At 33.4% G+C, this 13,751-nt stretch overlaps 1 protein-coding gene across 15 annotated transcripts in view; it reads right to left on the bottom strand.

Annotated features, from left to right (window-relative positions):
• LOC128243890 (small conductance calcium-activated potassium channel protein 2-like) overlaps positions 1-13,751 on the bottom strand; it is a 122,410-nt gene that overhangs the window by 35,874 nt on the left and 72,785 nt on the right. Inside the window, exon 1 of one of the 15 annotated variants that reach the window (XM_052961878.1) lies at positions 7,598-7,960. The exons of 13 other annotated variants lie outside the window; for them this stretch is intronic. In XM_052961878.1, the coding sequence (XP_052817838.1) occupies positions 7,598-7,654 (57 nt within the window). In that variant the 5' untranslated portion in view covers positions 7,655-7,960. Of the gene's footprint in view, positions 1-7,597; positions 7,961-13,751 lie in introns of those variants that run through there. One more of the 15 variants, XM_052961883.1, reaches the window with a different exon arrangement.

The raw sequence follows: 13,751 nt of genomic DNA, 5'->3' as shown, positions 1-13,751 counted from the left end.
TAAATGGTATTTAACGAAAAGCCTTTACTCAACGGAACATATTCATGGTATTTAAAGAATAATGCGTTTATTTACTAGATCAAGTATATAGTATTTTATATAATGCGTATACTTACTAGCACAGAAAAATGGTATTCAAAGTAACGCGTTAACTTTACTCACTAGAACATTTAGAGGCTTATAGAAATAAGTGCCCTATTTGGATGAAATAAAATATTTAATTTGATGAATATCTCCGTTCAGCATTTACCATTAAGAGTCAGTTCTCATAGTGATTCAAGTCCATGAATCTTAATCTTTAAAAAAAAAAGGAAATAGGAGCTCAGTAAAAAGTTTGAAAGAGGTATGTTATCTATCTGAAGTTAAACATTCTACAAAACAAATTCACATACACAAAATTAAATCACAGTGTCACTTTATTGTTTAATTATCACTACTAAGCTGGCAGTCATATCATATTGCTGTGTCTTAAATCGTGATAAAACATAACTAAATAATAATTCAATCTGGAGTTTTCTATCAAAATGTTACCTATCAAGAGATTAGCTTCCATCATTAAAACAAATTATAGGCTATTAAAAATGAAAATAAGGCCTATCAAAACATCGATTACAATCTGTCGAATTCGAAGCCTTCGGTCAATGAATATACCCATTTTAAACATTTTTTTTTTTAAAAGTGCACACAGTTATCTAAATATTTTATGACTGTGTTTTTTAAACGAGTGAAACAATTAAAACATCGTTAAACATATCTTTTCAAACGACTAGTCATTCTCGTCTGGCCTCTCAAAGCACCAATTTGTTATGGACAAAAAAAAACATCATTAGTAACTCCAATTCCCAACGATGCAAACTCCATTTGAATGATTTAGTCCGAACAAAACCATATTAGATTCACATGTGCTACGAAAGTCCGATTAGTGAGTGAGAAATGCATATTTCCCGGCAGGACGGACAGCACAAAGGGGTTCTTGTGATATTATGAATGTCTGCGTGAGTGGTGATATTAATAATGTGTTTCGACCTCAAAGACATTCGAAATATACCAGTAGGAAGTCGACCTTTTCAGAATTTAAAAGTTTTTGGGAAAAATTGCGGAGGCAAACGAAGTTTTTGGTAACGATCTACGTTAATTGCTCTACGCTGATAATTATTTTTTATTAAATTACTTATAAAAGCCTAATTTAGATTTGGGTAACCAAAGCAGGAGAATGAAAATTGATTTGTTATAGAAGACTTTCTGGAATTGTCGTTACATGAAATAAAAATTGTGTGTCTTCATTACAAACGTGAGACATACCTTCATCTGATATTCGTTCTAAGTGGTAAGACTTATGCACAATTCAGTCGAACCACTATGGATCGAACTCGCTTTAATCGTTTTCTCATTGGTCGAATTGAATGCAAAGGACCGAAAATCGATGTACTTTCCCCAACCCTGGGAGTTCTAGCCAAGGAGGTTCGACTGTAATTGATAGGTTAAAGTTCTAAATATGGTTTACAAAAGTTATAATCCCACAACGACAAGCCACATGACATAAGCAACTTCTACCACTTTGCCAAAGTATACAGCAATAGAAACTCGTATGATTTAGTTTTTGTGTAGTTTCCATCAGTGAGTGATAAATGTAGATTACCTATCAGGACTGACAGTATGAAGGCTTCTTGTAGTTTAATGACAGGGGGAGACATTGATACATTCGATGTGACAAAATCCGAAATAACATCGTTATTATGTTGAACCTTTGGACAACGTAAAACGTGAAAGGATCTTGAAACATCTTAGCATCAAGTTAAGATTATTGAGTGAGAAATGAGTTCTCGGTTTTAACAGATCGTTGAACAAGGAGGAGAAATGATGTGACAAAGTCCAAACTTACATCGTCATAATGTTAACCATAAGAGAACGTAAAACTATCTTGAAAATGAAACTCGGAGTCCACTCTATCTGTTGAAATATTTTAATTAAACTTAAAGTAGCAACATTCTACTTAGTGAGTGAGAGAGGAGTTCTTGTTATTTACAAATAAAAATGTTGTCCACTTTTAGAGAACGTAGAAATCTCACGAAAAATATACTCGCAGAGAAACGGAGAGAATAGACAGAAATCAGTCCACAAATTCTGTATAAACCTTTTAGCTTAGCTGTGAGATTCCGATAAGTTAGTGAGAAATAAGTTCTTGTAGTTCACTCATCGTTAATCATGGAGGTGACATCAACACATTCGATGTCACAAAAACGAAATAACATCTATATAATGACAACCCTCCTCGCAGAGCGAAAATTCGTCTCTTGACAAAAGACCTGAAATGAACGGAGACTATAGGCAGACCTTATTCAATCCCAAACCTAACACCTTATAATTCAACAATTTTGTCGCGATGTTCCGAGTCTTGAGTGAGAAATTACGGATCGTTGAACAGGGAGGTGACATGAATTCATTCGATGTGGCAGAATCCGAAATAAAACGGATTTTAGAGCTGCACTCTCACAGATTTACCTTTTTTGTCTTGGAGTGAACCAACAGGCAATATATGCGTAAATTTCTTAAAACCAATGATACAAGACTACTGACAAAGGATCAGATCGCAGTTATTTCATATTTAAATGGCTAAAAGCGTTACTAACGCTTTATGAAAAACTGTTATTTTCGGCAGTTTCCCAAACAATTAAAATAGGTTTTTTTTCAGTTATCTTATATAACTGTATTGAAGGCATTGATTCCAAAACCAGCTGATTCTGAGGCAAAAGCTAAAAAAGTATCAAAACTGTCAATCTGGGAGAGTGCAGCTTTAACCGTTAGAGAACTTAAACAATATTAGGCAGAGTTCAGTTCACTTCTTCTGTGCTATTGATTTTAATTAAATTACTTGGCTAGAAATCTGAATAAGAAAAGGGAAGACAACAGGCTTAAATAATGCATCTAAAGCGATTCCATAGGGCACAATTCTATTTCAGTAAAACATATCCAGAGGGTGTTTCGCTTGATTTTACCCAGAATTTAATCAAACATTTGTTTCGACTGGACGATTATCTGAACTATCTCTACCGAGCGTAAACCAGCATTCCAAATGTGGATAAACATACTGTATTGCAAAACAAACTTTGTCACATTGTTAAATCAATTGTCTTTTTTTCTCTGACATCTTAATCGTAAAGTAGAGATAAAAAATGACAATTCAGTGTAGCCAATGAATGAGCATTTTAATATATTGAAAAAACACACCAAGAAAACACCAGCATTATGTGGTATAGTAAAGAGCTGACATGAATACTGTTATAACACGGGATGATAAATAACAGATCAAATGTTACAAATCTCGATCGAGGAGTAACAAAGACCTACTGGGGCCGAAAACAAGATTCAAATTGTACCTTTTTCTTAAAATCAACTATCTAGCCAACCGTTTTGTCCGACGGGAAGACATTGACATGCTTAATGTTATAATACATATTCTGCAATGAAGGTATTGAAACTTCAGTTGGTTTTTAAAAATCTTCTTTGGTATATTGTAGAATGAACATAAACAAACATAAGTTTATAATAAGTTTATAATGAAAACCTTATTTTAAAGCGTTAGGTTTTTCTTTCAAGATATATAACAATTTAAAAAAATACACTAAAGATAAAACAGTTTATTATTTTGATTGGGGAAATATTTGCATTTTAATGGCATAACCTGTTTTTGAATCATGTTAGGCAAGTTAACCTTAAAAGTCAAGTAGTAACAATTTCACAACAAAACTGTGATTTGCACGTTTGGGTTTAGAACCTTAAGAACAGACTAAGGGCGTGCTTGGATCCCAAAACATACATTTGTGTAAAATGTTCACCATAAGCAACTCGCTTCCTTAGGTTCGGTTTGTTTAAAAACTCCTTTTTAACATACACCATTTAATAAAAAACTTTTATTTGATGCAGATATTTTTCAATCTGTGAAAAGCATAGGCTTGCTGATCTAACTGTGCATTTTTTTAATAATCTCCTCTGTCTGTTGAAGCACAAGTGCAAATAGTTTTAGCTGCAAACTCTTCAATTCCATTGAGGACTTTATTCTGGTCCGTTAATTTCTAGTCTTTGTGCACAGCCATAATTAATTATTTTATTTTTGTTACGAAACATGGCTCTCAGATGAGTCGTAAATGATACAATTAAAATGTCTTGCCTTGAGTACAAATAGGTTGTTTCGCCATTGGTTTTTACTGCAAACGAGGCATGCTTTGTAAATATCAGAAAAGAATCATCGTATGTTAAATTAACGTTTATGACGCGATTGGCGTAGATTTAATTAAGTAAGAGTTTTGGAATCATTGAATAAAAAGTTGAATATGCTTTTACATGGATGTAATGTCATTTAGACGTCTGCACGTAAATCCAATTCCAGAACATTTGTTCCTTAACAGATTCCCAACGCAACAATCAATATTAATTTTCTAACACCTGAGTGAAATGATATATAAATCATATGCTTGCTTCATACACTTATTCATTATAAACCTTTAATGATATCATTCAATCTTAGCGAAGTTATATTTATGGTTCAATTTACAAATAGTTCATCACAGCGCCAGGTTCAAGAGGTAACACATTGTTTACTGCAGTATTGAATACACTGAATACCAGGAAACTTTTGTTTCTTTGCATTTATCAAAGACCACACTGGATCAAGTTCAAGCACACATTCAAGTTTAAGGTATTTGTTTATCATCGAAATATTTCAACTTATTGAGGAAACAGAATTTTTTTCAGAACTCGCCTAGCAATTTCCTCAGAGTTTAGACGGTAACGCCCACCATTGAATTATATACAGAAAGCAAAATTGATTTGGTGCACTAAAGTTGTATGGCAATAACCCTAAAACATCTGCTCGAAATGTGCACGTATAGTGGTTTTGGCGGATGAAAATATTAACAAATGCAATAGTGAAATAGTGCAATGCGAAATAGTTAAAACATTCATCTGATAATTAGACCATTGAATGAAATTTAATGACGATAGTTTGATAGTTTTGTCAAGTTTTATATTTTGTTGAGCTGTCTTTGAGTTTGATCTTGGTTAAATTTAAGGCTGCTACGCTTATAATTTCTAATATATCAAGTATAATCAAAGAAAACGTCTTGCGAAACTGTAATTCTGTTGTTGATATATATCAGTAAACCAATTGAAATCATAATATGTGTCAAACAACTGCTAATCTTAGCTTGTACATGTATGCTTACAATGCATTCTTTAAAGGATTCGTGTTACTTGAACGTACAAACACAAACAGATGTACACTTTAAGGTTTAGAAAAACAAATATATTAATAGAAATACAAATTATCTTATGTGCCCCAAAATATAATATACAAGGAAAATCGGTACAAGGACAAAGGTCCGTATTCCATCCGATGGGAAAAGCAATATATGATATAAATGTTGATCATCGGGACGATATTTGAAATAAACAAGTTCGATATCGGTTATGTGTGATTTTGCTGACTTGCGCCATTCCATGCTATTGGCTCTCTTCGCGAAGACAAATCGCGACTATTTGTACAGAAATAGAAAGGAATTAAGATATTTGTTAACATCTGTTTTAAATTCCAGGGATTTCTTTTCATCTTAAAAACACTCTGCAATTTAAGTTGGTGTCAAAACGTTAAATGGTTAAGCAACCAATCCATATAGCTTTAACATAACCTCGATGTGTCTCATAAAGCTGCAACAGCCTGTTCATAAAATGTGAAGTATTCCGACTAGTGTCTAAGACGTCCATGCAAATATTAATGTTTTTTCAATGCTTGCACTTCTCCGATTTGCGATCCCAACTGGCATACTCGTTTAACTGATGTTTTTATTTTTATAGCATTTTCAATAAATGCTCATTCACAGTGATCAATATTTTCCATTTTACTCATATAACTGATGCTTCTCCGGTTAAATTTACTTTTGGTAACGGACTACGCAGTTACACACTTGGATATATCAAAGGGACTGTAGCTGATATATATTTCGCTAATTTAACGAACGGCAGATAATATCATCACCGGCGTCGAAAGCCCCTTTGTTTTTTTTTTAGTTTTGTTTTTTAAATAAGTTAAACCCCGACATTACGACCCTTCACCAAACACTTATACCTCGGAAAATTATTAATTCGTATTTTTTTATTTGTTGTTTTTGGCTTTTGTCTATCGATTACTGTTAGTTTTTTGCATTACATTCATATCATTTTATGCATTTATTTTGCTCAAATAGTGCCATCTTTTATTATATATAAGTGAGTGCAATCAGTGTTGCATAATATCACGTTACCATTGTTCGTGCGTGATCTCATGTCTATTACTTTTTGTCATATTCTATCGTCGTATGTGTTGGCCTCTTATTGCCGTATTGTGTTCAAATCTCCCATGCGGAGGATATATTGAAATAAATGTCATTGCATAAGTTCTTATAACGCATATTGTTGGTGCTTTTTGTCGCCAATGACTGGCATTGAATGTCGTCAAATGATGGCGATTTACGTCGCCCTTTATTTGTACCTTATGTCGCCAAATAATGGCGCTTTCCTAAGAATAAGTTCTAATATATGCCGCCTATTGTTGGCGCTTTACGATGCCAATTTTTGGCACATCATGTCGCCAATTGATGGCGCTTTCCTCGGAAGCAGTTCTAATTGTCGCCTATTGATGATGATTTCGCCAGTGGTTGGAGCTTTATGTCGCCAATTCTAGGCGCTTTCCCTCGGAATCAGTTCTTATTACGGCAAATTTGTCACCATATATTTTGCTTTCATGTATTAACGATCGTTTGTATTACTCATGTTTTTTATGGCGTTTGGGCTTTTTTATACCCCACTTAGTTTCAAACGATTGATTGAATTGCAAAATATATTAACTCATATTTATTTCCTTCGAGAAGATGCATCGCGAATATTTTCACAGAGCGTGAAAGAAATTTAGATATTTGCAATCATCTGATTTCAATTCATGGGAACTATTTTCATCTTAAAAACTCTATGCAATTTGAGTTGGTGTCAAAAAGTTAATTGAATAAACAAATCGTTCAATTAACTTCGACAGAACCTCCATTTGTCTCATAAAGTTGCAACAGCCTGTACATAAATACTGCAGTATTCAGATGAGTGTCTCAGATGTTCATGCAAATGGTAATGTTTTGCCAATTCTTGCAATTCTTCGCTTTGCAATTCAAACTAACATGCCCCAAATCTGAGTAACGATGTCAAGAATACTTGAAATAAATGTTTTACTTATGCAGGGTTTTGCTATTACTAATATTGGTATTGTGGTCCTTAAGAAATAGTTGTTTCTTTCAGTTGTAATGATTACAACATGTTGGTCTCGTTTGTCATAGTGATTTCGTGTGATTTATGAAGCTAAATCTTAAAAATTAGTGAACTATGTTTATTATAAAAAATATCAAGCTTAACCGGCTACCCCAAATCACAATTCAATCACAGTAACATTTTTTTTATTTAAACATATCTGGTCATATTATTAAAATGAGCAATTTTTTATGAAGCAACTTCCTTCTGAGTTCAAATTTAATATATTAGCTTGTAACATTTGATGAATTGTAAAAAGAATACGACCTACCAAAAAGTTGATTGCAATCTGACGAACTCGAAGCCTTCGGTCCATGAACTTATCCATTTTTCAAACATTCACCTTCTCGTTTAAAAGTGTACACAAATCTCTAAATATGATCTGATGATGTTTTCCAATTGCCTTTTTATTCTATATATCATTTTATCAGTCACGACGCTGATTTGAAGTTGTTGCACAATTACAACACTGGAGAACCTATCCATTTAAATAATTAAGCATTCGTTTATAGCCTCGCATGGCACCATGTTGTCAAAATACACCACAAACTACGAACACAAGCTGCAAAATAAAATACTGTTATGGTCCACACCAATAGAAACTTCAATGCCTAACGCTACAGACTCCGTCCAGAACAAAACCGTATGTGCTTCATCAATGCTGTGAAGTTCCGATAAATGAGTGAGAAATATAGATTACGTTAAAGGCCGCACTGTATGAAGGATTTCTTGTAATGTTCTGATCATTAAACATGGAGAGGCATTAATACATTTGATGTGACAGAATCCGAAATAATACCGGTAAGATGTCAACCTTTGGCGAACGTTAACGTATCTTGTGAAATCCGGAGGCAAATTAAGCTTTTGGGCACAATCAACGTCATTTGTTCTACGATGGAAAGAATTTAATAGCATTACTGGGAAAGGCCTTATTTAAAATTGGTAAACCGAACGCCGGAGGACGGAAATTGGTTTTTTAGATTTTTCTTTTTCTGAAACTGATTCTCTGGTATGATATACAAATTGTTGTGAAGATTATTTGTACTGCATTGTAAGGTTAAGAAAGGTATAGTTTTTATTGCAGAGGGTTCAAACACAAAGTTTTAGTAAAATTAATTGCGTATGAGGGTTTCTAATTGTAAAGAATATAACACACGTAGACATTGTACTGTATTTAAACTTTTTATTTAATTCATCATCTATCTGTCGTTTTTAAGACCGTCTCCATATTAAGGCGGAAGTTTCATAATTAACTTTGAAGTATCCAAGTATTGCAGAATTATCCCATAAATGACTCGATTTGTTAGACATTAAATCGATCAGCGATTCACTGATATGGTTAATTTTGTCACCATTAATACTACTATTTTATCTGGTAAATTAATAAAATTAACTGGAAAAGCACGGCGTTTTTTTAACGAACCGTATAGTAGTCTGAGAAATGAATGAAATAGCTAGATTAAGTAAGGCGGTATTGAACGTATAATTAGATTGTCTTTTGTTCCTTGATGAGTTCTTTCCTACTCATTTTTTAATCTGATAAGGCCTATGTTTGGGCTTTATCATACAGATTTATGCTTAGAAAGATCTGAAATTTTACACGAAAAAAATGTAATAACACAGTGAAAAGGATGTAATATCACTCGATGATTATTTAAAACATAGACTACTTTCGAACCAATACCGTAATTGCAGAGATATTGCGACCGTCATGTGTCTATACGCCCTGTTCATTGTTCATCCCACGGTTGACAGTAGAGACGACCTTGACCAATAAGAATCACACAAAACATGCATTTCCTTCTTTCTCGCATTACCTTCGTTAACACAATACAAAGTATAATGACAAGCCCTAGGAAACAGTTAACGAAGACCCTGCTTATGTTAAGACCTAACATAAACTTAGCGCGGAACATAAAACGTCACCAATACTCCAAGACTGTCTGGAAACGCTTCGAAATATAGTTGTATATAAATGCTCGGCTTGTGCCACATGAGTTCATTAACTGCACATGTTCTCAAAAATTTACAGAAGCGCATAGTTTATAAAGATATGCTATCAAATTTGCTTTATTATGAGGCGATCAAAAATAACTTATGGGGATGAAAGAAGGAACGGGCAATCTTGCCCTCTGGCGTCCAGATATGAAGACTTACAGAAGGATATTAAGACTGATCAATTCCATATGGAAACTTGATATGTGGCTGTCAATTCAGGGCAATTTGCAATCTTATTCTGTTTAGTGTTCACTCATCTTTCCCCTGATAAATAGTATTACTTTAATGGCCTTGCAATTATTTTAACGCGTATCAGTGAAAGGCGGTTATTTCTCGATTATTCTTGTTTTCTTGTTTGTTTAAGTATGTTAGCCAGAGTAAACAATCTGTATTGACACATTCACATAAGCTATTCTGGTCTCGAAAAGGAAACGTTAGATGTTTTAGTGCTTAAAACCTTGGTGTTTTTGTCTTGGTGATCAATTGCATTGTCCAGCCATTATTGAACACTTCTACAACTACAATGTGCCAATGGGAATCAAAACCTAAACACACGAAAGTGGCAACCAGTAAGGACAAATGTTAGTATTGGGAGGTGCACAGTATGGACGTGGAATTGCGCGTCAAAATTGGCCGTGTTCATTATTGAGATTTTTGTTAGGGTCAATGGTATTTTGGTTATAATTGCATGACAATGCTTCATAATGAATGAAGAAAAAAGGATTACAACTGCCATGCGTATCTAGCTTGCAAGATCTTCAATTTAAACCTTTGCATCAAAGTTAATTAAAATTTCATAACCTTACAATATATCATAACTGTTAGTATTTCATGTTGGCTGTTGTATATTTATTGAAATTATGTATGCTATATAACATATAGAAGGTCTGTAAATAAGGATAAACAATTATTAATCTGAATAATTTAAAGCCGGGCTTAACCGTTGTTTCATTTTAGTTAATATAATGGCTGATTTGAACGTTTCCAGCATCAAAGTTTATTACCTAATAGTATTTTGACTAGAATTAATGATAGGTTTATTGTCTTACGTTACAGGCAGCTTGAAACATCTTCAGAATAACTAGAGATTCTTTTTCTGAACAGCTTGTGATATAATGCACAAACATAATGAAAGGCTGGAAAGAACTATACAATCCTGACAAATGATGACAAAAAAAAATTATGTTAATGTCACAAAATCAAATTTTTAATTCATGTCGAGAGCCCAAGGACTCATCGTTGAAGGACCGAACATCTCAAAAACTTCAATGAAGCAACGAGTACTCTATTTAAATAAAAATGAGAATACTAACGAGTATGAAGTAGGTAAAAACTTAATGATGTTTGTTTTCTTCATGAAGTTTAAGTAAACAAGAGCAATAGTTATCGCATGAAAAGGACGAAATCTAGAATAAGTATTGCATTCATTAAAGAGACATAACTATGATGGTACTGATTCAATATAGACAACACATGTGCACGCCCCGAATCAACATGTTAATGCGTAATATAGAGTCAGTTCTACTATTTTTGTAAATTTAGAATAGAATGTATGTTTTTGCAAAAAAATTTTGGATGATGGAATAAAGTGAGGTGAAACATCTGGAGTGTTGCCAAAAGCTGGAATCATTCAGAAAATGTTCATATTTACTCAAATATCGTCCTCGATTACCACAACTTTCATTATCGTTTGTTCATTGGTTGATTGATATTATCACGTGGTGATATCAATGTTTTGTTAAAACGTGGAAGTATTCCTTTTTATTTCATCTTTGTCCTGGTTGCCTAGCGGTGAAGGCGTCGGTTGTTTTATTATTGACTTTGCCGGCGTGGGTTCGCACCCCTTTAAAAACGAAATACTTTGTATACTATAATTGTATTTTTTGCCATCACCAAAGTAAAGTCATACACGCTCCACAAACGTTTTATGAATACAAGTTAATTAGTTACATTCGAATGTTTCTGGACAAAATAGTTGAAGTTGTTTTCAATAATGAATGGGCAATTACTCTTGATTTACTGACCAGATCTAGACGAATCTAGAGCGAGCACCATCCAAGTATGCTTTTACACAAATTACTGAAGGTTAACTTATTTCCGTCGTTGAGTAACAGAGTGACGGCTCCGAACAGACAAATTTCAGTTGTTTTCATGTATTAAAGGGCAACTAATCTTAAATGCCTGATCCAATTCAAATGAATCCTGCGCATTCACCATAACGATGGTTATACACAATTGAAAATGTCCATGGATTCATTAAATCATTACTTACATAGTAATTGCTCTGGACGGATGGAGAAACGGAAGGACGTACAACGCAAAATATATAACACTCGACTGAAATCTTTCGGCGGGGGATAATAAAATCATGACACCAGCATCACCTTTAATGATAATAATAACGTGCCAGAAGTACAATATCCAGAAGCATTTGAACAGTGTATGGGAGAAAATTAAATAAAAGACGGTCTTTGTCGAATAATGATAATTCTATTTAAATTGACTATACCGTTGAACCATTGCTGTTGTTGTTGATTGATTGAATATCAATATTTTATATATTTTTTAGTTAAGAGTATTGTACTATAAACAATTTTAAACCCGTATATTGACAAGGGTATTTGTTTTTTTTAATACGACAGAACTTCTTTGATTAAATATATATTTCTTGTTCACGTTTATTCAAGCGTTGCATCTTTTAGAAACAAGTAGAAATATAAAGCGTATTTATTTTGTAATTTTATTTGAAAAAACAACCCCAAAGCTCTTTCGTTCTTAAGTCGGTCAAGGGGTATAACTCGACAACTGTACAGCAAACTTCATGGGAATTTACACATCTACTAAATGGCAGAGTGAACATTGGTACCAATATTAATGTTAACTTCTTTAAACAACACTCAAAATGTTTTTACAGATTCGCCCGATTTTGATATAAAGCAGCGTTAATGTATTGAAGACTTCAATTATTATACCTTTCTCCTGCAAAGTCGTACACCATCATATTCAGATATCAACGAAGAAATAACATAATTAACGTTCTTCTGTAGAAAACTGAGATAAGAATTTGTTGACAAACATATTGATAATTAAATATCATGTTTGCCTTTTCTCTTAGTATCAAAGGCAACATATGTTCAGCTGTCTTAGAAAATAGGATCTCTTAAAGGTTAAATAAGATTAAGGATCGATTTTTTCCAGGGACAAAGCACTTTGTTGTGAACTTAACGCATTCTTTCTTTCTATACATGTTGTTTATATGTCATATAAAGAGCAAGCTTGCAAACAAGATTTATTTTTGTGGACCTTTTTTCGATTTTCGTTATGAGCAGTTTAATGACATTTATTCGAGTTCCTTCAACGCAAACAATGTTTTTCATTTCTTTCAATGTGTGTATGCTTTTGCATACAAGAAACCGCTAAATTTCTATATTATTGGGTTGAATTTCTTTTGATGGTCGCATATGTAATTAAATGACATTTATTCGTGATCAATCAATCTAAAGGGTGGCCCTCATTTCTGTCAATGCTTGTATGCTTTTGCATTGTACAAGAATCAGCGTGGTTTTCAATATATTTAACATGATGCTCTATGTGGTGTGTTTCCTTATGGATCCCTATGACTGTTAGATTTCACTAATAACCTTTGACATACCAAACAATGGTATAGACTGATATTACATCATTTATCTAGTTATATTTGTATGGCAACTGGCATGTGTAGTTCAGATTGATACAACACTCCGCCTTCGTTTGCCTTAATGGTATTCAAAAACATTCGTAAAAGTCAGTAGGAGAAGTGCAGTGATCAATTTCAGTGAGCATTTCATTTGTTTCTGCTAATTCGTTTCTTTGTGCATAGCTATTATTTGTAATGTTTTCGTCTGTTTATAGTTCTAGTTTGGCCTTGATCAATTTAGCTTTTCAAGAAAACACTCTCGCGGTGGGTATTATGTCTAATTTTCGTGGATTTATTACATATTTTTGCCATGAAAGAAAACACTCTTATATTGCTATATTCAGCGCAATTCCTGAGAACCATCCCACATTGAACACCATTATTAATAGTTTTTAATATCGATGATTGGTGACCTTATATTATCTCGATAAGGGTATGGCTTGCTGATTACTGAAATGTAAAATGAATGTGACCGCAAAACCCAAGTGCGTTTATAAACGAACTAACATGATTAATGCTCAAATCTAATTGAAAGTAGGACACAACACATATTCGATTATAACAACAAGAGAATCGCAATCGGGTTACAATGTTGGCCAAAAAATGTTCTTGCTATCATTTATGATTGCTTCATCAAGTTTGATGAATTTCCTTCGTTTTTCATAGTCCAGCAGAAACTTGCATGGCGGTACCTAGAAAATGTTTTGCATTTTTGGCGGAGTAGAAATTCTTGTACGAGAATCAGATATTT

Source organism: Mya arenaria, chromosome 8, assembly GCF_026914265.1.
Source record: "Mya arenaria isolate MELC-2E11 chromosome 8, ASM2691426v1".
NCBI classification, from domain to species: Eukaryota; Metazoa; Mollusca; class Bivalvia; order Myida; family Myidae; genus Mya; species Mya arenaria.
This window is presented reverse-complemented; position numbering and strand designations above follow the sequence as displayed.